The 24552-nt window shown below is 45.7% G+C and overlaps 1 protein-coding gene across 1 annotated transcript in view; it reads right to left on the bottom strand.

Annotated features, from left to right (window-relative positions):
- PWWP2B (PWWP domain containing 2B) overlaps positions 1–24187 on the bottom strand; it is a 38796-nt gene extending 14609 nt beyond the window's left edge. The window contains exons 1-2 of the mRNA XM_056850206.1: positions 24042–24187; positions 4502–6161 (exon numbers count right to left, since the gene is read on the bottom strand). Coding sequence (XP_056706184.1) covers positions 4520–6161; positions 24042–24187 — 1788 coding nt within the window. The 3' untranslated portion in view covers positions 4502–4519. The remainder of the gene's footprint in view (positions 1–4501; positions 6162–24041) is intronic.
- Positions 24188–24552: the final 365 nt, after the last annotated feature.

Here is a 24552-nt window from a genome sequence, read left to right as displayed (position 1 = left end):
TGGAAACGATCGAACATCTGCTCCTACGGTGTACCTTCTACAGAGAGGTTAGAATTAAAATGATTAACCCTCTGGAGAAACTGACAAAACTAAAGCGGACCACCTGTTAGCAGGCAATAAATCCCCAGATCTCGAACCATGTTGCTAGATACAACATGATAATATGTAGGGCTTGGAAATCACAGCTGTAATTTTTAACTTTATTTTAATAACGGTCATATTCTATTTTGGTAGTGTTCTTATGGTTTGTCTTCAAATCTGCCTAGTCTTTGTTAGTAAGGCTGATGGATATGCATTTCTGTATTTTTATAATGCTGGTCAAATGACCGTCATAAATTGAAATTGAAGCTCTGGGGAACCCTGGCCCCTCTAGACAATTCCAAGTACAAAACCAGACTTGATGGTAATTTCTTCTGGCTAAGGTTGGCCTGCTGATCAACTGATGGCTCTTTACTGACCACAGTCATATATTCCAAGCGAAGAACAGCGAGGTGCAGATTTAAAAAGTTCATTATGGTGTCGTTTGTTAGCAAGGACAGAAATGACGGCTGCTATCCCACAAGCCCTGCGGTGAGCAGGAACAAATGCAGTCGCATAGCACCGCCCCCCACCCCGGCTGTAATTGTAGGCCTCTCCAAACAGGAAGAACTTAACAAGTCACATTTTAAAGGCAGTCGCACTTTTTAAAATAGTTGCAATATCTTCACTTTATTGCTACATTTTAAAAAATTGCAGAGCGGCTCTAGCCATCTAGAATAAAAGCCAGACAATAACAATTTTAACAGAAACATAACTTTTAACAGTAATAACAAATCATTGCAAACGGGTTTTAAATAAGTTATAGTTTATAAGTTTATTTTGATTAAAGTATCCATGTGTTCTAAGTTAATATTTAAAGGAGCGGGAGGGAAACTCCTCTTAACTAATATTTGGCCAGTCAATCGATCCAATCTTTTTTTGGACCCAGCAAAATCCTTCCTTGGCTTCACTCATGCTAAGAATACTAGCTTGCACCCATATGACAGATCACTCCTCATTCAACTAAAGCAGTCTGTAACAAATAAGCTGAACCAGCAGAGCCCTTCAATCTGCTGTTCAGCAGCTAGTGGGTTAGCAAGCTACAAACCATGTTTGTTCATTGAACACTGGAAGAAAGAGAGGACAGTTCAGACACATGTAAAACATTTGATCAACTACTGTTTTTGATATTTCCAACAGGATGCAGACAAGAGGGCTCAGAGATCAGGGCCTGAAGCATCTTTCCCTCCCCTTTTTGAGGTTTTTGACACCTAGCCCGATGAAGACTTCTGGAGAGCACACAAGCTTGCAGCGATTCATGCCATTTAGGCCTTAATAAATGTTATCTCGGTGGACTCTGTTTTTGAATTCTCCTTTGGACCAAGGCAGTGATCTGCAACATATGACCCTAGATTAAAATGCAGCTACATAGACCCTGGATGTTTTACTTCAACTTTAGTCGCTGCTGAGAAGCAGGGTTGCAGTTACTTACAAGTTATGTAGCAACCAACATTTTTTTTTTAAAAAAAAATAGCCCTCTCCATTATACTCATTTTACAATACTAGTTAATACGGCAAGTTTTCTTATCATTGGCAAAGGAAAGTCTGCAGAAGACAAGGGAGGCTTCCTGGACAGGTTGCATAACACATTTTAATACGGCGCCATCTGCCAAAAATAACAGCCATTTATGCTTGCCACTGAGCACACAGGCCATTCATGGAAACCAGGAAGTATACAAAATAAAATTTTGTTTCGCAAAGGAAATGCTGAGTTGCAGAGCCAGGTTGTCCATAACCATCTGAGAATTAAACAGTTGTGGAATGAGGCACCGGTCCCTTACAGCCAAGACTTTTGTGCGAGTGTATTCGGTGGCCCTCGTATAAACTGAGGTGTTGCACAAACTGCACAAGACAGCCAAAATCCTTCAGCAAGAACTATACCCGCCAACGATTCTGTCCAGAGCCTTAATAGTCAGTCCAAAAATGGTCCCGACCAGGATTGTGTCCTGTGTGTGTGTGTGTGTGTGGGGGGGGGTTAAGTTTGATTCCTCACTGAACTTCAGAGCAAGTCCCTTCAAAGCGTCATGCTGCCAGGTATGGCCAAACTCTGGTGGAGAAGGGTGAGATAATCTGCAAACCAGAAAGTTTGAAAGGTGCTTTCCACAGCGCAACGCTACACACAGATGTTCTCCAATCCTTGCCCTCCTCCTGAACTTGGCATGGGGGAAGGGGCTGCACTGCTCACGCTCTCCCATTTTTTCCTTTCCCTCCCCAGCGCAGTCTCCGTAGCCACTTCTTCAACTTCCCAGCCATAGCTCGTTCACCAGCCAATCTGCCTCATTCTTCCTTTCCCAACACCTCTACTCGGCTACCTGCCCACCACATAGACTGACTATTCCCTATATTAAGGGCAGGCCTTCTTGCCAGTGCTCTCAACTAGCAGAATCCAGGATCTGCTGGTGGGGAGCGGAACTAGTTTGTGTACTGAGCCCTGGCGGTGCTGAAAGGTCTTGGGGGGGCCCTCCCCACCCCCCCAGGCCTTCCCCTTACACCCTCCATCTTCCCCACCCATCTGCATGCCTTTGAATTCCTCATGCTCACAACTGCCTGCACCTGTTTCTCCAGCAGCACCAGCAATGTGAGCAAGGGTGGTGGAGCACTAGCAAGTAAGTGAGGAGTCCTGCCGGAAGCCCAGGTAGATGCCCCGGCCTTAGGGTTTGCTGATACCGGCCCTCCAGAAAGATATTGGGGGGGGGCAAGTGAAAGAGGCGGCTCACATGTTCAGCAAGTGCTGATGCTGGGAACAGAAGAGAGGAAGCAGGAACTGTGCTGCTGGGTCCTCTTTGAGAGGGGGTGGAGGAAGCATCATCGGCATGGCAAGCGGATGCCAGAGCCCTCGTAAGTCAATATGCTTCCGGCCAGAAACCACTCAGCACAGCTATTCCAAGCTAACTACCTAGATTCTGACGAAGTTTGGCAAATATTGAAGGGGGGAAAAACAGCATTGCAGCAGCAGGAGAGCCCCGTTGGGAGGGAGGAGCCAAGAGTAAGCAGAGCAGGAAGGAGAAAATGACTAGATGAGACTGAAAGCACGACAAATGAATGGAGAGGCGCCACCTCCAAAATGGCAGCCTCATGCAGGTCTGCAGAAGAGCTGAAGTGGCACCCCATTCCACTCATCCCCAGAGTCTGCTTTGAATACTAAGTCCGGGAACACGTGAAGCAGTAATGGAGAGATGTGTTCTGAGCACATGCAGAACGCCTTTCGTTTGTCACAGAAATAACCACTGACTGTCCCCGCACGTTGAGGCCTGAGGAGAAGAGCTTCCAGGGCCCAGCTTCTAGCAACCCTTCCATCAGAAACCAAGTGTCACAGAGGCCTTGCTCTCAAATTTCAAACTCGTGTATGTAAGGACTAGGAGCATTATATTTTAAAGACATATGGTAACTGGATTCCAGCAGAGCAGATAGCAGTTCATACTGGCAGTCCCACGTGACAAAAGTGGTGGTTGTTGGTTTTTCAAACTGGAGGGGAAGGAGAGTGCAAGTTGTATATTTGACACCTATCTCACAATAATAAGCCTACAATTAAGGTCCATGGGTTTCCAAAGTGTAAACAGTGGCCCTGAGGCAGTGACGCCACTTGGACCGCAGAAGGGAATGAACCTGAGTCCCCGACTGCTGTTTGGCTTAGTTGACATCATGGCCAGTGATAAAGCTGCAGAAAGGGAAGCGGCGTAGCAATGAGACAAATAGGGAAGGTGGCCTTTAAGAATCCATGAGATTTTCAGACTGAGGGGAGATCTGTATGTCTCCATGTGCATGCAGTTTCGCCTAGACCAGGAAAAAAAATATACCTCAGGCAGAAGTCACAAAATGAAAAGCAGAAATAGGATGTAAGTGGAAATACAGAATCAAGACAGTCCTTCCTGTTGCAGCGACACACCGAAGTTCAGCAATAACCCAAATTCTTCGGCAAGACAGAGGAATGTCATAAACTGCATCTTCTGTCATATATATATAAGATTGCTACAAAGTAATTGCCATTAGGTATTTGCTGAAGTAGCAGGCCCAGTTAAGGTCAAATTCCTAAAAATATTCACAAAAGTTATACAATCATTGCCAATTTTTAAAAAAAATGAAATAAAAACAGTATTTAACCCACTAAAGTTTCTTGTTACCCCTCAAAATGTTTCAAGGATATTTCTGTCTACCGTGATGCAATCTTAAGCAGTTACACCCTTTAATGACTTAAAAGGGTATAACTCTGCTTAGAACTGCACTGTATGATTACTGCTTTTTAAACCATTTATTACCACAGCATGCACACACCTATAAGAGCTATTATCCCTGTATTATATAGGTAACACACACACACAGAACAGAATCTTTGATTCATCTGAGGCAGTCTAAAAACAAACTAGGCAGAATACTTGCTTAGCCAGTTTCCGTATTGTATCCATAGTGTCCCCGATACACTCACCTGTTAATGAAGCCAAAATTATGTTTCAAACTGTGTTAAGATATCTCTTATTTCTGGGGTCAGATGCTCCACGGCCTTGGCAGCTTCTGTAATAGCTTTCCGATACATCCCTTTCTTTTTACGATTAAATCGCAGTTTGAAATACTCAGAGAAAGGGGAGAGTTTTGACAGAGACAAGAAAGATGTCGTTGGAGAACCAAACCATGAAACTTTCGCTTCCTGCCAAGAAGGGTCTCCATTTTCCTTCTGGCTAAGATTTATGTCAAGAACACGGGCCGGCCACCACGGGAAGCCGTGAATTTTACCCCAAACGACGTCCCCCACCGATATAGTTCTTCCATCTTCAGTGACGCATTTGGAGACACTGTGCGTGTGCAGTCGAACTGTTAATGGGGGCACAATTTTGCGCTCCTCTTTTGAAGATGAAGAAACAGATGCATCATCGCCAGGTAAAAAGTCACACATTTCTGGGGATGTTACTTCTGAGCTGGAAGATTTGGATTCATCTAGGCTGTCATTGCTGCACACCGATAAGCTAGAGGAATCTGCTTTCCTTTTACGATAATTCATAAGAAAAGCCAAGTTATTGTGTCCATCTTTACCTTGGTGAAACCTTTTGAAGTCCTCTTCTTCACAGGAGCTGCCTGAAGAAATTTCCGCTAGACTTCTGTCAGCCGACTCATCAGTATAAAAAGCATCAGCAGCAGCATGAGACCCTCTGCTACTGGGAGGGACATTCATCTCATCAATAAGTTCAGCTTTATATATCGAAACGTTATTCCCCTCGTTCGTTCGATGGGGCTTCAGCCTGATTTTGGGAGGTGGCACATCTGTGCTGGAATGCACAGGCCTGGTTAACTTCAGCTTTGGAATGGAAGCAAGATGGCCACTTGATGACTTGTCCACAAAACATTTCGGTTCCCGATACTGCTCTGTGCCTCGGTCCTCCTCTTGGTCCTCCCCTCCATTCTGTAGTAGTCTCTGAGGACAAAATGGCTTCCCTGAGCCATGAACTCGAGAGGGAATTTTCACCACTTCCCCTTTCCCTTGTGGGGTGCTGTAAGATATTTTGATAACGGGAGTCCGATGCAGCAGCTCTCTAGAGAACTTCTCTTCTTCTCGCTTTTCTCGTTTGTTCCTTTTCTCTACATACTCAGACTCACTGTGTCTTTTTTGCTCCTTATCCTGAATGTTGAGCTTCCTTCTGGTTTTAGCGTTTTGCCTTGCTTTATTACCCTCCTCTGGATTTAGGGTGTTCTTACACTTTTCACAAAGCACTCGTCTTGGTCTCAACCTGATGGTGCTCATGATGAGCCTTCCTGGGTCTCTATTTCGGGACAAGCGTCTCTTTGTCCTTTTTATAGTTCTTGGGGGTGGCTGCGGTACCCACTGATTATATGTGTGCCTCAACCATAACGGAGGGGGGAAAGGGGCTCCCTCAAAATAGGGTGGGTAAGCAGGAACATTGTCTGATGGTGGTGGGGGTAAGAGGGGGGGAACATGTTCCTCATTATTGGCCTGGGAAAGTTTTTCATCTGAAGACCACAGTTCAGTTTCCGGCTTTTTAGGCTCTCCATCTTCAGACGTCCCATTAGTGCAAGGTTTCGGAGGGTCATCGGTCTTTGGTAGTGAAGCTGGCGGAACACAAAACAATCCAGACCTAGAATAGCATGGGAAGGGGAAAAACACACAAATAATCAGAATAGATTAAAGCTACAACTCCTGCCCACTGACAAAATTACAATATTCACATTGTAGCACGAACGAACATTAAAAATTACGCATTCACTCAACAATCCCGAAGCAGCATACTCTCCATGTTTGAAAGTTTACTCTCTTTATGGATGGCCAAAACTAATTTTATGCTTGAGTTTCTCCTAGTGTTCTTTAAAGACATAGTAGGCACACCTAACTATTCAGATGCAAGCAACGCGGCAGGGGAAAGGTAATATACCACTGAAATCCCAAGATGGCCCCTACCAAAAAAGTGAGAAATAGAAATCAGCTCTCTCCTGTGAAGCATAGTACTGGTTCACACATGAATAGAACACCCCATGTATTCTATTCCATGTTCCTTCTGAAGAACAGATTATGCATTTCCCAGCACCCTTCACACATGAAGCTGCCTTATACTGAATCAGACCATCAGTCCATCAAGGTCAGTATTGTTTACCCAGACTGGCAACAGCTCAGTTCTCCAGGGTTAAGGTAGAGGTCTTTGACACCACCTGGTCCTTTTTAACTGGAGATGCCTGGGATTGAAATTGGGACCTTCTGCACACAAAGCAGAGGTTCTGCCACAGCTCCTTCCTAATAGAAATGTGGGAAATAACAAAACAAAAACAACAACACATGTCCATCATTGTATAACACCAGCCTGTGGGGTTTCATGGCTCAAATATCAGACTGAGATTGGAGCGATCCAGGTCCAAATCCTCAGCCAAAAAGCAAGCTGGGTGACCTTCAGCAAGGCATTTTACTTCAGCTTAACAGGGTAGTTGTGAAGAGACAATGAAGGAGGAAGGAACCAGGGACACTGTCCTAACGTACACAGACATCAAGAGGTAGTCATGACTTGCATGTGCGAATGACCCACCAACACCAGAATTAGAACTTTCCTCTTGCCTCAACGGCAATATTTTTCAATAGAGGCAATCCACACGTTCAGAAGCAAGTCATCAGTGGTGGAGTAATGTTTTTGGGTGTGTGAACTAGCCCCGAGTCATTTCAATGGGCTGAGACTGGTGCCCTAGTTGTCACAGGTGTATTTACTGCTGTTATTATTACTGTTACTCTTTTTTTGTTATTGTTCTCTTGTTGGAACAGTTCGTGCTCAAGACTGTTGCCATAAGAGCAGAGAATGAAGAGAAGAGAAAGTACTTACACTTGAGTAACTCTCCTTAGGATTGCACGCCCAAGGGTAATCATGCCTATAGCCCCCGAGACAACAAATGCTATGGGACCTATTTAAACAGCTGGCTGTATATTGTGGCATAAACTTACGCTGGATTTGGCTATGAGAGGTAGGTTCTGACTCCCTAAAAATTCGGCGTTGAAAATAACCTTTTTGTGTGCGCGTGCTTGAATTGAAAGAAGATTAATCCCTTCGTAGCAAGCAACGGTTGAAGTAAACCACGCTGCTAGATATTTGTTGCGAAGCAGTTACAATTTATATACCTACTTAGCAGGCTTTTAATGAAGCAACCGTAATCGTTAAAAGCAGCAGGACAGCTCTGATTTCCATGAAAAATAGGGCAAATTAAGTGCTGGAAAAATTACGGCAAAAATACCCCCCTTTTTTTAGTACAGAGAGTTTTTGGAAACAACTGACACTTTGGTTATACCAGCTCCCTCTCTACCTCTAGCTTTGTATCTTTGTCTCCCCCTGGCAGTCTGCCGTCTCTCTGTTCTCCCCACTTACCTACCTTTCTTGCCTAGAAGTCTCTGCCCCCCGACACCCACCCCTTTCTATTCCACTCCTGTTATCGCCTTCCCCCCTTTTTTAACTCCTCTCCTTTCCAACTTCATTTTCTCTTCCGTCTTTTATTTTTTTAGTATCCCCCCCCCCCCACCAATGGTTGCTATCAATGGCTACTAGCCATGGTGAGTAAAGGGAACCTCTACATTCAAAGGGCGCAAACCGCTGAAAGCCCGTGTAGGCAGCAACATAGGGGAGCTTGGCCTCTAAACCCTATTTATTGGTCCTGGAGGGCAACTGGCCGGCCAGAAGGAACACTGGTCGGATCCAGCGGGGCTCTTCTTCTGTTCTCGTGGAACGGCACTCCAGAATTACATTAAACAATGTTTAAGCCATGCCGCTCAAGCCTTGTAAGCTGTTTATTCACAGTGAAGGTTTTGTGCAGGTTGTGGGCCTTTTGAATAAAGCATTGTACAGAGAAGGAAGAAGAAGAAGAAGAGCTGGTTTTTATATGCCGACTTTCTCTACCACTTAAGGCAGAATCAAACCGGCTTACAATCTCCTTCCCTTCCCCTCCCCACAACAGACACCCTGTGAGGTAGGTGAGGCTGAGAGATCTCTAAGAGAGCTGTGACTAGCCCAAGGTCCCCCAGCTGGCTTCGTGTGTAGGAGTGGGGAAACAAATCCAGTTCACCAGATCAGCCTCCGCTGCTCATGTGGAGGAGCGGGGAATCAAACCCGGTTCTCCAGATCAGGGTCCACCGCTCCAAACCACCGCTCTTAACTTGCACATATATAGATGAAAGAAAGTTACTAAGAAGAACAGAAAAGCTGCCACAATATTACCAGGGCATCAAGAAAGCAGCAGAAGAGTCATTTGGCCGGCTGAAGTAGAGCACAGGACAGACTGAAATATTATTGGAAGCCAGCATTTGAAGTCTCAGCTCTCTGGGACTGCACCAACTAGTCCGTGCACTCCAGGTTGCAATATAGGGGTCAAAATCAGGCCACCTCAAGAGGGTGGTTCCTGTGCCTGGGAAAAGATTTGTCGGTTATGTAGGTCACAGGTCTCCATAAAAGCATCACTTTGAAATTAGTCTACTTAGATATATTATATGGTCTCAAATGCAAGGTCACTAGAAACTTATGCTGGCATCTAGGTTCTCCGCAAACCAATTATGACTGGCTTCCACTGACTCGCTGGGGGACACAATACTATTTTTCTAAGGGTTTCCGACAAAGTTTGACAGGCACTGATAAAAGTTACCACACAATATTTGGCAGCCTTGTTGTCGCATTGCAGCTTTGAAGATAAGAACATAAGAAAAGCCATGCTGGATCAGACCAAGGCCCATCAAGTCCAGCAGTCTGTTCACACAGCGGCCAACCAGGTGCCTCTAGGAAGCCCACAAACAAGACGACTGCAGCAGCACCATCCTGCCTGTGTTCCACCACACCCAATATAATAGGCATGCTCCTCTGATCCGGGAGAGAATAGGTATGCATCATGACTAGTATCCATTTTTACTAGAAGCCATGAATAGCCCTCTCCTCCATGAACATGTCCACTCCCCTCTTAAAGCCTTCCAAGCTGGCAGCCATCACCACATCCTGGGGCAGGGAGTTCCACAATTTATCTGAGTTCAAGAATTACAAAAAACACAACCATCTAAACTTATGCGATTTGGCTAGCTTAGGGAAATTCAAGGTTCAGAGGCATCTGTGCCGACCGTAGCTCTGCTTCAGCTATTCTGGACTGGAACAGCTGTGGCTGGCACAGGCCAATAAGATTCATCCATTTCAACGGAAGGGCACAAGCAGCGCTCGTATTCCTTTGCGGGCATCAACTGCTTCCATCCAATGAAAAGGATGGAAAGATTTCTCAGGTGACGGTACTCCTGAGCCCATTCGCACCCTGTGCCCTCGAACACAGCAGGATATAGCGAGGTCAGGGTATTTGAAAATTTCGCCCTTGGTCTCTCTCTGGAGGAATTAGGCTTCTTGAAAATGTTAGGCTTTTGAGGTAAGAAAATATGGAACTATCTTCTAATAGATTCTATTCCTCTTGAGCTACTGTCCCAGGTATCGCTAGAAGGGGTGTTATGCTTGCAGAAGCTAAGCAGATATGTATCTGGATAGAGGACCTCTGACGACCTTATGTCTGTTGCCATGACACATTCCATGATGGAAGTAAGACAGGATATAAATATGGTCAATAAATAATGCACCGTACCACATTCTAGAGCCCAGGATATCCTATCTGCAGTGGGTTTTTTTATTCCCCCCCCTTTCATATGATCATTTGCAAATAAAGTAAAAGCAGAATGAAGCAAACAGGCCTAATTTCTCACAAGACGAGAATTCTGACTACAGAATTTGTGTTTTCTTGGCTTCCAATTTAATTTTCTCCTCCCCAGGTGCAAAGCTTCCATCCCTAGCTATCCCCTACTACACACCACGTCAATGGTCAGAGGGTTTTGTAGTCCGCTGGCCTGATCTGGAAGGCATCTGCGATATAATATTGCCTGGCACAAGAGAACAAAGCCGTCAACTGTGCCTTAGCCTGAAGGGAGGGGGGGAGTACTTCAACTAGGGAGCGGTTTTCATCCCAGGAGGAAATTATTGTCAAAATCATGACAAAAGTTTGTGAATTAGGGAGGTGGTCTTTTGCGTCTGGCAGCAACATACAGCTGCTGGCCTGCAAGAATGGATGTGTTTATATACAGAGAAATGTACTATTTTTTCCCCCAAAATTGAGAGGTTTTACCCTTAAAGCTTCTGGCCCATAAACGAGGACCTGCTCACTTCTCCTGTGAATGTGTGCCCCATCCCACTTCTCTTTCGACATACTCCAAAATCCTTAGTCTGTTCTCCTTTCTGTTCTCCAAGAAGAAGAGTTGGTTTTTATATGCCGACTTTCTCTATCACTTAAGGAAGAATCAAACTGGCTTACAATTACCTTTCCTTCTCCTCCCCACAACAGACACTCTGAGAGGTAGGTGGGGCTGAGAGAGCTGTGACTAGCCCAAGGTCACCCAGCAGGCTTCATGTGTATGAGTGGGGAAACCAACCTGGCTCACCAGATTAGCGTCCGCTGATCATGTGGAGAAGTGGGGTATCAAACCTGGTTCTCCAGGTTAGAGTCCGCCGCTCCAAACCACCGCTCTTAACCACACCACACCGGCGTTAGAAGTGAGTTTTAAAGATTCTATGTATTGTGATTTCATGGGGGCAGACAACACATCCTTATTTTATTTTTACGTGGCCAAGTTTTAGTTCGTAGAACTCCGCATAATCAAAATCTGAAATAATGTGCGTGCGTAAGGCTGAAGCTGCCCACACGTATGTGAGATACACACACACGCGCGCATTCACAGTCTGGGCCTTCCAACTTAAGAAAGAGCAACTCTGGGAGGAGCTAGAAGCATGCACAGGTTTGCTCCCTCACGGTATTCAATTTCAATTTTCAATACCTTTATTGGCATACCATCGAGCAATTGGCAAACCATCGAGTATAACCTAGCCACTATACATCATTTTACCTCGCCTCTTAATTACATCACCAAGAAATTTAGCCCCGGATTCAATAATCTCAGAACTTCAGGAGGATAACAACAGGTTAATCTTACTATCATCGGCTTGATCAGCATAATTTGAGAGGGAGGAATCTAAAAGGGCAGCACGAATTTCACAATAAAATGGACAATACAAAAGAATATGAGCAATACTTTCTATCTCCCCTATAACACAGTTACACACCCTAGCGGAATATGGGATTTTCTTATATCCCCCATACAAAATAGCAGAAGGGAGAACATTAAAACAGGCTAGCATATAAGCTCTCCGAAGATGAGGAACAGTTAAGACAGGAAAAGTACTCTGGCAGAGAATTTAATATCCCCCATTGCAATGGTGGACATCTACCAGAGGTTAGACTTCTAAGTTCTTGCATCTCAACATCAATGATTCTTTGCTTAATCAAGGCATATGCAGCTCTCTCAGAGAGAAGCACCATATCCTCAACACTGAGCCCCAATGCTGTAATTTTTTCTCAATATAAGAAAACCATACAGATGTTTCTGATTCAGAGAACATATTAGCGGACTGTGTTAGATTAAGTTAAAAGGTCCTTGACTTTTGCAGAGTCCGGTGGGGCTTTAGTATGGCCTTTTTAAAAGGGGGGCAGGGGAGGGAATGAGGAGAAACACCTCAACAGGGTAATCCAATGCAGAATTACCCCAGACTAAGCCCATCAATTCCAGTGAATTGGAGTAATTTTGCATAGGATTATGCCGCAAGTCATCCAAATGCATTATTCACAATTCTGAATGCTATGAACATATGCCGGCACTTTCCAAAACAAAAGCCTGGGATATTTTTAGATAGCGCGACTTCTCACCAACTGTGGCTTCGCACATGACAAGTTCATGAAGGTGTGCCCATTACTTCTGCAACCAATACTTATATGCAAGTCAGCATTGCCCAGCACCAAATTACCTCCTTTCAGAGAAGTCCTCAGAGCTGAACAGTACGTCCTGATATCCTCCCTGTCTCACAGCTACATTCAGACATCAGCTCCAAAAGATAACACGCTAAGAAATCTTCTGAGAGCTAACTCTCCTCCCTGCCCTCAGAGAGAGTTTAGAAGAAACCAAAATTTGTTGTGACGTCCAAAATCAGGTGCTTAAACAATTTGTTGTGTTCCTTACCTGCAACCCACGATCCTCCACTGGAATTAACCCATGGTGTAGAACCCCAGTCTGAGAAACAAACAGTAGTTTGCTAGAACTTCCAATTCAGACATCACAACAAACTGTGGTTTCTTTTGAACTACCAAGTCTATGCGGGGGGGGGGGTGCTTTGGGAGAGAGGTGGGATAGAAATGTTTTATATAATTAAGTAAAGCAAGGCAAGAAGGTTTTGCCACACTGAAGACACACACACACAAAATGAACTGTTCCGCTGGACTTCCGGTGGTGCTGCTGGGGAGAGCACTCCATTTCCCCAGGCTGTCCTGGGAGAAATCCAAGTTTGCGTTATTTCTGGGGTACATAGATACCCCAATCCGACCCTTGCAAGTGGGTTGGAAAGCAGGAACTCCCTGCAGCCCGCAAACGCGGTTTGACCTCCTAGGTACTCTGAGGGGGCTTTTTAAGCCCCTCGGAGTCCTGGACGCCGGTCCTGCGAGGGCACTAGGGAAGGACATCGCCAAAACGCAACTTAGGCATCAAGCTCCACCCTCCACCACCTTAATACTAACATAAGGACTACATAAAGAAAAGAACCTCACCTCTTGACACCCAAGTGAGTACAAAAGAACTCTTCGTCTACTTACTGGAAACTTGAACAGACGGGGGGCTGATAAGAATATTTCTGGGACCCCCATTCCTCCTTAATCCGAACTGAAAAAGTTTGATCTGAGTTAGCCATTGGGATTAGCGACAGGAGCCTTATCAATCCGATCAGCCTAAACCATAATAAAGAGTCGGAAGGATACCTTTTGATTGACAAGAACTATCACCAATGGGTCCAAGGGAAGGGGAGGGTGATTTTTCTTCCTGATTTTCCGGCGAAGAATATCCTGCCACGTTTGCAGTAAGGGAGCGCCTGGAACAGAAGACCCTCTATAACAACCTATCTATCATCGGAACTAAAATAACAGGAAGTAGTTGTAGGACCGATTACGCGTCGCACTCGAGTTACTTGGAAATCATTCCTGAAGGAACAACCATCGAGAAGAGGCGGTAGAAGGTCCACGGCACTAGCAACTTCCTGTATACTTCCTGATCAGCCCGACCTAGAGCGACCGAAAAAAACTCACTGGTATTTCAAAACTTTAAAACGCAATTCTAGAGCCAATTTCGACTCTTTTCAATCCGAAAAAATTATAAGGCTGATGTTTGAATTATTATCTTTTAATTAGAACTTTAAAGGCCCTGTCTGTGGACATGTATTTTACCAGCTTCTTTTGGCTTAATACATAGCCCTGCTCCTATGAAATCAAAGGGAATTTTACAGAATTCAAACATGGAAAAAAAAATACAGGACATGCTTGCTAAACATTCTGAGGCGACAATTAAACAATTAAAACAGATTTCAACACAGATGGCTCAACTGATTTCAATGATGACGACTCTTGACCAATCATCACAGGTAGGCAATCAGAAGTTGGATCTGGTTATAGAAGACATAAAAGTCTTGAAAATTCATACGATGACCACAAATACAGACATACAAGCAATGGACTCTTCTGCCCAAAAAGTCATGGAAGAATACAAGGATACAAAGAAGAAGACAGAAGTTCAAGAAAGCAACCAGCCGGCGATAAAGAGATCAGATATACAAGAAATAGACTTTTCATTTAAAAAAGTCATGGAACGACGTGTGGATATAAGGAAGAAGAGAGCAGGTCAAGGAATACAGATTGAAGCCACGATGGAGATGAAGCCCAGAAAGAGTTATTTTTGGATACGTATCCTGTCTGAGGAAATGAGAGAGAACAAAGAAATCCTGTTCCCATACCTGACTGGCCTATTTCAGTTACAGAAGGAAGTATTAGACCATGGTTAAAGGATTGATTTAAACATGATTGCTGGATCCAAAGGCTTTGATAGTGTGGACGGGTGGCATGGCTATTAATGATGTAGTGGAATTAAGATTAAGACATCATTTTGGGAATAAAGGGCTAGAAATTCTTGAGAAAAAAGACTGGATTGTTAAAATGTTTGAAGTGGCAGAAATGGCAAAACTCACAGCTATTCTAAATGAAGAAAATGACGTTCGGTTTCTGGGGGAATGGGGGGCGTGGATGCATTATTGTGAATATGAGTTAAAATTGGGAAGAATGGAAGAATATTTTCTAATCTGATCCAGAGGATTATTTCTGGTTTTTTTCATAATGAATAAGCATAATTATATTTACTAACAGATTATGGTTTTTTTTTATACAGGATATTGATAGTTTATTAAGATTAGATTAACTACGACGAGATGAACTTTTTATTAAGAGGAAGATAGAGGTGAAGGGGAAGTCAAAATTTTCCATTTCTTTTTTTTCTTTTTTTTCTTTATTATATGTTATGGAACTATAACAACTTTAGGTTAGAATTGAAATTTTATATTGTCATAGATGTTGTTTAATGCAATGGAAAATTTTTAGTATAAAATCCAATAAAATTTATATAAAAAAAAAATGAACTGTTCCGCTCAATGTAATATTCATAGTTCATGCAGTAACTTGACGTTACTTGGTAACCTGACGGAGCGAAATGGACAATGTTGCCTGATAAGAGGTGACCAAATACCAAAAAATGGGTGCCAAGCTGGGAAATTCCACCTTAAGTTACAGCTGACTTATGCACAATAGTAGGTATGTGGACAGCCCTGACCTGGGCGGCCCAGGCTAGCCTGATCTTGTCAGATCTCAGAAGCCAAGCAGGGTCAGCCCTGGTTAGTATTTGGATGGGAGACCACCAAGGAATGCCAGGGTTGCTGTGCAGAGGGAGACACTGGCAAGCCAACCTCTGTTAGTCTCTTGCCATGAAAACCCCAAAAGGGTTGCCATAAGTCGGCTGCGAATTGACGACACTTTACACACACACAGGTATGTGGACAACACCAAGAAAACACTTACCTTTGCAATCACTCTTAGCAATGGCATCACATTTAAAAGTTCTCACCCTAATAAATTGGTACCTGCAGGTGGTTTGCCATTGCCTGCCTCTGCGTAGTGACCCTGGACTTCCTTAGTGGTCTCCCTCAGAGTACTAAACAGGGCCAATCCTGTTTAGCTTCCAAGATAGGACTAGCTTGGGCCATCCAGGGCAGGGTAATATGCCCGTACCCTGTATCATTACAGTAAGGAACAGAAGAATCTGGGTACTGAACATATTTTCAGTTACATACCTTTCAGTACTCACATGGGCGAATGTGAATGTGTATTTCTAATGTGTGCATCACAGAAAGCATATGCTGGTAACGCTGACAGTACACCCCACCCTAAACACTTCTCACAGCAAATTTTACACTTATGTGTTATCCTGTCCATCCTCCAAAGAAATCAGGGCAGTGCATAAGTTTCTTCCCTCCTCCACTTTATTGCCACCCCAATACTATGAGGTAGGTTCGTTCACCTGAGAGACAGGGACCGGCTGAATCTAACCAAGTGAGATTCGCAGCAGAGGGGGGATTTGAACCTGAGTGTCCCTGCTCCTAGGCCAACACTCTAACCACAGCACCACATTGCCTATGGTCTGCGTGTCAATTAGATCCATTTTATCATACCTGTGCCCGGCCTTTCCTGTGCAAGGTGGCACATCTGGAGTTCAGCACACTTCATCCTTATAGATCATGATGGGTAGCCATGTTAGTCTGTCACTAGCAGTAGAAAAGAGCAAGAGTCCCGTAGCATCTTGAAGACCAACAACATTTCTGGCAGGGTATGACAGCTCACAAAAGCTCACACCCTGCCAGAAATTTTGTTAGTCTTTAAGGTGCTACTGGACTCTTGCTCTTTTCATCCTTATAATAACCCGCTTAGGAGTAAGAAAGGCTGGCTTTCCCAAGGCTACCAGTGTTCCGTAGCTGAGCAGGGCTCTCTGGACCAAATCCAGCACTTTGTCCGCTACACTATACTGGTCGTAACGCTCTTCTGTGCAAGATTCTCACTATCTTGGCTATGGGCCAAAAGAAGTCCTGCCAGTTTTATCCGGCACCTAAGCACAATTCAGTGCCCTTGGTCTGCAAAGCAAATAAAAGGATTCAGATAGCTGGAAGCCGTACGCTTGAAAGCATATTTCATCGCGACTGTGACATGGAGGGAGTTAGTCATCGATGGCCACTGACCACAGGTAGAAGGTTGCTCCTCTGTGGCCACATGGACATCTGGAAAAGAAGAAGGTGGAGACCCCAGACTTTCACCCTGATTGGAAGCTGCAAGCCTCTCTCATAATACTAGAACGCGGAGTCATCTGCTGAAGCCGGAGGGTGAGAGATTGAGATTCAAAACAAATAAAATGAAGTATTTCTTCACACAATGCATAGTTAAATGGTGGAACTCCCTGCCCCAGAATGTGGTGATGGCTGCCAACTCGGAAGGCTTTAAGAGAAGCGTAGACATGTTCATGGAGGAGAGGGCTATCCATGGCTACTAGTAAAAATGGATACTAGTCATGATACATACCTATTCTCTCCAGGATCAGAGGAGCGTGCCTATTATATATTAGGTGCTGTGGAACACAAGGAGGATGGTGCTGCTGCAGTCGTCTTGTTTGTGGGCTTCCTAGAGGCACCTGGTTGGCCACTGTGTGAACAGACTGCTGGACTTGATGGACCTTGGCCTGATCCAGCATGGCTCTTCTTATGTTCTTAAGCTTCCTATATGGTAAGCTCTTAAGCGGCTAGCACATGACTCCCAGTAGTCTATATCGAGCCAAGAATCCCTTCCAACTTTTGGACTGAGAACAGATTTGCACACAAAGCACTTTTGCTATTCCTCCCCACAACTCAGGTTCCCTCTTCGTATCTGCTATGTCTGTCTCCTTACGCAATCCCATCCCACCCCTCCTCCCTGTCCCCATAAATATGGTCTTCTGCAAGCAGAGAGATCTATAACCCCCCCAAACGTATCAAAACACACAATGCTAAGCACACTTGCTTAGAAGAATGCTTCGAAAAAAAGACTTGCTTCTGAATAAATGCATATAGGATTGGGCTGCTGGTTTAGTCATAAACAAAGGTGGCTTGGGGTTTTCTCTCACTCTCGCATCTCAAGCAAGAGGGAAGCCACAAATGGTCAGCTACCATTTTGCGGAAGTGGAGAGCGCCCAAAATTGATGACCCTCGGTGAGTCAAAATTTTGCAGAATATGATTTGAACCGAGAACTGGAAAGGGAAGAAGGCTTCTGGACGACTGCTTTTCCCTGTCCCACATTAAGCCCAAGCTAGCTGAGACCAGCTACAAGAGAGAACAAGAATGGACTGGCCTCAAACAGGTGCATCTCCTACCACTTTTTAATACAAGTTTTCACTTAATTGTGATATATATCTGCTGTTACACAAGGGTGGGGAGGGAGCAAGGGTATGGGCACTGTGAAATAGGCACAAGGCACCGCTGTCTGTTGACAGTCCACAGTCAGGTAGCCACAAGTGTCCTCACCAGTGAGCCAGAGGCAAGGGCTCCCTGAACCTCTGTGAAGCAAGATACTGAGCCGTGCACAGTGCCCTTCACGCTCCAGTCCAGAGAAGATCTGAAACAACCAGCTGCTTTTACAAGCAGCAGCAAAAACTCCTGTGTCTCACCTTTTCCCAAGTCGCATCCTGAAGAAGAAAGCCTGAGGGACTGGGGAAGAGCTTCATAGAATCACAGTGTTGGAAGGGACTACCGGGGTCAACTAGTCCAACCCCCTGCCCAATGCAGGAAATCCACAACTACCTCCCACACACACACCCAGTGACCCCTACTCCATGCCCAGAAGATGGCCAAGATGCCCTCCCTCTCATCATCTGCCCAAGGTCACAGAATCAGCATTGCTGACAGATGGCCATCGAGCCTTGGCTTAAAAACCTCCTCGGAAGGAGAGCTTACCACCTTCCGAGGAAGCCTGTTCCACTAAGAAACCTCTCTGTTAGAAAATTCTTCCTAATGTCTAGATGATACCCTTTTGATTTAATTTCAACCCGTTGGTTCTGGTCGGACCTGGGGTTCCCGTTGGTTCTGGGGCAACAGAAAACAACTCAGCACCCTCCTCTATATGACCTTCCTTCAAGTACTTGAAGATGGTTATCATATCACCTCTCAGTGATCACAGTAAAAAGATAAAGCACCGGATCATTCCTGACCCATGGGGTGACGTCACATCCCAACGTTTCCTAGGCAGACTTTGTTTACGGGGTGGTTTGCCAGTGGCTTCCCCAGTCATCTTCCCTTTACCCCCAGCACGCTGGGTACTCATTTTACCGACCTCAGAAGGATGGAAGGCTGAGTCGACCTTGAGCCAGCTACCTGAAACCAACTTCCGTCGGGATTGAACTCAGGTCGTGAGCAGAGCTTGGACTGCAGTACTGCAGCCTACCACACTGCGCCATGGGGCTCCTGATCACAGTAAACCAAACCATTATGTGTGAACCCTTGCCCACAGCACAAGGATGTTTTACTTTTCATCCCGATTAAACTTAAAAGCAGCCAAGAAGAAGGTCTGACAACGTGCGATGAAGGTAGTCAGCCTCAAGTGGTCATTAAATCAAATGGCGGAGTGAAAAGTCCAGCCTGCCTGCACAGGCCTATGCAAAAAATTCCTGATCTTTCATAAGGACAATGAGAAACAACAACAACCCTGCAGATTAGTCACTTGAAAGAGAAGAGGTTCTGTTTCCCAAACAATGTCATACAGGGAAAGAAATATCACTGCAGTCAGGCTGGGCATTTAGCCAATTCAAAATGAATATTGGGGAGGGGCCGTGGCTCAGAGGTAGAGCATCTGCTTGGCATGCAGAAGGTCCCAGATTCAATCCCCGGCATCTCCAGTTAAAGGGACCAGGCAAGTAGGCGACGTGAAAGACCTCCGCCTGAGACCCTGGAGAGCTGCTGCCGGTCTGAGTAGACAATACTGACATCAATGGACCAAGGGTCTGATTCAGTATAAGGCAACTTCATGTGTTCATGTGAATATCTGGTCAGATATCGTCCAATAATAGATCACGATGGGTAACCGTGTTAGTCTTTCAATCCCAGTAGAAAAGAGCAAGAGTCCAGTAGCACCTTAAAGACTAACAAAATTTCTGGCCGCGTATGAGCTTTCGTGGGCCACAGCTTATCTGAAGAAGTGAGCTGTGGCTCACGAAAGCTCATCCCCTGCCAGAAATTTTGTTAGTCTTTAGGGTGCTTCTGGACTCTTGTCCAATAATAGTTCAGCATTTCTAAACAAAAACAGAGATTCTTTAGCCATCAGCAGGACTTATGGTAATTAGGAGGGGAAAGTTATTTGTTATTGTGAAACAATGAAATTAACTTTCCTTTGAAAATATACATTATGAATTCAGATGAGTGTTCCTAGGCAGTAACCTTTGCCACCAATGACAGCTTGGGTCTCTGCTCCTGTGTGGAAATCCCTACAATTCTAGCAGACGGCCAGTAGGAGAAGCTGGCCTCTGCTGCTAGGTTTGCCCCTGAGCCATAAGTGGCCTTTAGCTTCACAGAATATTCTGCAGTGGTCAACAAACAACATCTGACAGTGTGCCAATCCTACACTGGAGGAGGAAGAAGAAGAGAAGGAAGGAGAGGAAGAGGAAGAAGAGGAGGAGGAAGAGGAGAAGGAGGAAGAAGAAGGGTTGGTTTTTATATGTCGACTTTCTCTACCACTTAAGGAAGACTCAAACTGGCTTACAATCATCGTCCCCTCCCCACAACAGACACCCTGTGAGGGAGGAGGGGCTGAGAGCTCTAAGAGAGCTGTGACTAGCTCAAGGTCACCCAACAGGCTTCATGTGTAGGAGTGGGGAAACAAATCCAGTTCACCAGATTAACCACCGCCATTCATGTGGAGGAGTGGGGAATCAAACCCAGTTCTCCAGATCAGAGTCCACTGCTCCAAACCACCGTTCTTAACCACTACACCACACTGCGTTTCTCTTTCCCTGATAGCTAGCTTTGTGTAGCATTCCCAGGCCTTGTACTTTCCCTAGTATTTGATTAACATGTACATTTTGCTAGGCGTCGCCTGTTTTTAATGGAATCTAATCCTGCATACAGCACCTCTCCTTTGCAGTATGAATGTATTTTCCACCCCCTTGTGAGGCATTTGAGCTTGGGATTTTCTCTTCCCCCCCACCTTTCCATCTTCTTCAGGAAGCCACTGATGTTCAAGAGACCTTTAAGCCTTCCTAAGGGATCGGAGAAAGGGCAGTATATTAACAGGCCAAGTGAATCAACCCTAGGCACGCATCTGGCAAGGCAAGTTCTGGATGTGTTTTAGATGTCTGGAAAGGAGGTTTTAACTCGATAAGGAGCATCTTAGACTTATTGGAAAGGAAGATAAAAAAAGAGGTTAGGTAAACAAGGAGGGGGGAGAAGAGAACCACACTCAGAGTGGACTGGCACCAAGCTTCTGAACAGTCTGGGTGGCTTGGAAAAGAAAACAAGAGATAAAGCTATTTAAGCTTTGTACAGAAAAGCAACCCAGGGATTTGTTTTGCACTGCCTTTATCCAGGAAGGCCTAGGCACTTAGGAAAAACCGTAATCCAGCCCAGCTAATAATATTAGCAGAGATGCTCTTCAGATCCCTCAGTTCTGCCCTGTTATTTGGAAAAAACTCTTATTGCTGAAACATACCAGATGAGCTCGAAAGCCAGCAGATGTAATTACAATTTTTTTTCTTAAACAATCCAAAATAAAAGTACAACCAGGCCTCTCTTGCAGAAGACTGAACAAAGCCATAGGTTATTCGGGCCTGATTTATTGTACAAAAATCGAGAACTGAACCCAGCTTCTGCAGAAGCCATAGGAAAAGGGAAACCCGGGTGTATGAAGGAACACCACAGGAAGAACTCCGCAACATGCAGCTCAGAAACAGTGCAGGCGTGCAAACCGTCTACAGAGGGCAGGAGGCAGATTGGCACAGAGGCCTTGCCAAAATACTGGAAACCATGGAACCCAGCATAAAGCTTCTCACTCACTTGCCCTGTGGAAAATCAGCCGGAGTCTCCCAAGAGCCTTGCACACTGTCATGCAAAAAAAAAACCAGTGCATTGTGCCCCGTGTTACTTTGCTTCAGAGCATGAAGTACCAGAGAAAAATCAATATAGCTGCAGCAATGGCTGATTGTATAAGGCAAGGACCTCTGTGGCCACAAGACAATGCTTAGCGGCCTGGACAATGGGAAGGGAGCGGGAGAACCACGTATGCCCACAATCAGCTGAATATAGTTTGATGCAAAGCAGGCTCCTCACATTGAATGAGATACGCCTGAAATACACATGAAGCTGTTATTTTAGAGTCATATGATTTTAGCATGAAGCACTGTTGGCGTATCTAATTATGAGATAATGCTGGCTACATAATTGTCAAAGGCTAATGGCCGCACACTGCTGGGGGTGGGGGGTGGGGGACAACACGCCACAAGACAGAAGCTGCGACTGAACCATGAATCCCTATTAAAGAAAGTGAATTTGGGGGGGCCTTCAAAAGTGGCAGGCCTTTATTTATAGTTCCCGCTCAGGAAACAGAATGAAAAGGAAAAGGCCCAAGCTTGACGAATGACTCCATGATCTCTTCCCAAGAGACACCAGAGGATTTTACTTTTGTGTAGTGGGCATTTTCCAAAGAAGTTTTAACTATTTAGGGACAAAAGAAAGGGAGTCCGCACCCTAGAGAAAGAGTGTGACAACGCTACTACGGGTTGTTTGGACAAAGGTATTTTAGCCAGTAAGATAACAGCACTATTAAGCTCAGTTTCCTATCATTTAACATGTGTCTAGGTTGTGTGTTTTTAAGCTACTGTTACCAGGGACCCTTCTTGATACGCTTTTACAATTATTTTGTACATGCAAGGTTTTTTGTGTGGTTTTTTAAAAATCGGTTATACAGGTTGAGTATCCCTTATCCGGACTGCATGGGACCAGAAGTGGTCCGTATTTCGGATCTTTCCATATTTTGGAATATTCTGGAATTTTTGCATATACGTAATGAGATACTTGGGGATGGGACCCAAGTCTAAACACGGAATTCATTTATGTTTTATATACACTTTATACACATAGCCTGAATGTAATTGTAAACAATATTTTTAAATAATTTTGCGTATGCTGAACCATCAATGGCGCTGCTGAGGCCCTGTGAGTAACACCTGCATGCCGGCTCAAAAGGTCTGGTTTTTGGATCGGTCTGGATATCGGATGTCCTGATAAGGGATACTCAACCTGTATCACAAAGCAAGCACTTTTGGAGGACACAGGTTGATATACTTACTATTTCATTCTGTACACACTGGCACAAACGCCAGCCCCTTCCCAATAGAAAACCTTTCACTCAAGATCCAGTGGAAGCACTGAGCCTCGCTATGCCGCTTTGTGTGTGCGTGTACACAAGCTTCCGCAAGCACAAGAGGCCCATAATTTTGATAAATACGTATATACTTTTTTTAAAAGTCAAGGACAAGCTGGGACAGTTTCAATCCAAGGGGAAAGGCTGTTTGAAGTGTGCAATACTTGTGAACAAAGAACTCAGTAATTATGGCAGCATAGGGTGTCCAGGTCCCTCTTTGGCTCCGGTGGGAGGTTTTTGGGGCGCAGCCTGAGGAGGGCGGGGTTTGGGGAGGGCCTTCAATGCCATAGAGTCCAATTGCCAAAGCGGCCATTTTCTCCAGGTGAACTTATTTTCATCGGCTGGAGATCAGTTAGCAGATCTCCAGCTAGTACCTGGAGGCTGGCAACCCTATGGCAGCGTGTGGCATCAGGCGGCTCTGCACCAGCAACCCACCCATCTGCAGCACAAGCGGAACCTCATCTGGGAACAAACTTTCGCAAACTTGCAACTTTTCGAAGAAGATCCGTTTTTTTCTGCCTGCAGCTCTCAAGATGCAGAAGAGCTGGCCGGTTCGATCTCTGGAAGACGAAGGCCATCCTCCCCTCCCCTCCCCATGACACACCTTAGAGCCTTTGCCCATAAGAAGCATGGCCCTTCCAGGAACGGCCCTTTTTTGAAAACGTCATTAGCACAGGACTGGGTCGTGGTTGCACAAACTGGACAACTTGCCTCTTCTTCTTCTTGTTGTTTTCCTGAACGGCCATTATTCGCACGCGGGATTTCGAGCAGAAAACGAAACGGCCGCCTCTTTAGCAAACCTGACACGTGCACACGCATGCACCCCCCCCCCGCCGCCGCCGCACGCCCCACCCCTCCCCTCCCCCACCGCAAAGTGCCATGCAACTTTAATTCTTTCATAACAGGGCCTAGCCGTCCCTCCTGCCCAGCTGCCTCTCGCAGGCCCCAAGCTCGGGCTGCAAACTTCTCAGCGCCACCCCCACCCCCCTCTGGAAGCTTCTGGTTTGTTTTGAAAGGGACCCCCGCACACACACACACACACACAGAGGGGGGGGACAATACCCAAAGCGAGGCGTGCTCCTACTTTTTAGTGCAATCCAGCAGGATCCCGGTGAAGCGCCGCTCCCCGCAGTTCAAGGTGACCACCAGGGTGCCGTCCACCACCTGCTCCACCAGCACGGGCAGCCAGCAGCCGGCCCGCGGCTCTTTCGCCTCCGCCTCCTCTGCCATGCTTCCGCGGAGGGGCTCGGCTGCAGCGGGAGGGCGGCTGCGGGATCCCGGGCGGCCTGGCTGGGGCCGGCTCCCCTCCCCCCGCCGTGGGAGCTGCTGGGATGGCCGCCGCCGCCGCCGCCGCTCTCGGGATAGCTACAGTGGCCGCCGCGATGACCTCATGGCTTCCAGGCTCCCCCGCAGCGGGGAGGATTAGTAGGTGCGCTGACGTCACAATGCCTCCCTCCCGGGAACGTTCCACGCCGGAATCCTGAAACAATTGACTCCATTGGGGTGACCGTGGAAGGGCGAGCGGGGTCCTTTCCCCCCTCCCCCGAACAGGTTCCCCTAGAAAGGAGCCCTGCCCTCGGCCGCCCCACGCTTGG

Source organism: Euleptes europaea, chromosome 5, assembly GCF_029931775.1.
Source record: "Euleptes europaea isolate rEulEur1 chromosome 5, rEulEur1.hap1, whole genome shotgun sequence".
NCBI lineage: Eukaryota > Metazoa > Chordata > Lepidosauria > Squamata > Sphaerodactylidae > Euleptes > Euleptes europaea.
The sequence above is the reverse complement of the archived record's forward strand: the minus strand, read 5'-3'. Positions and strand labels throughout refer to the sequence as shown.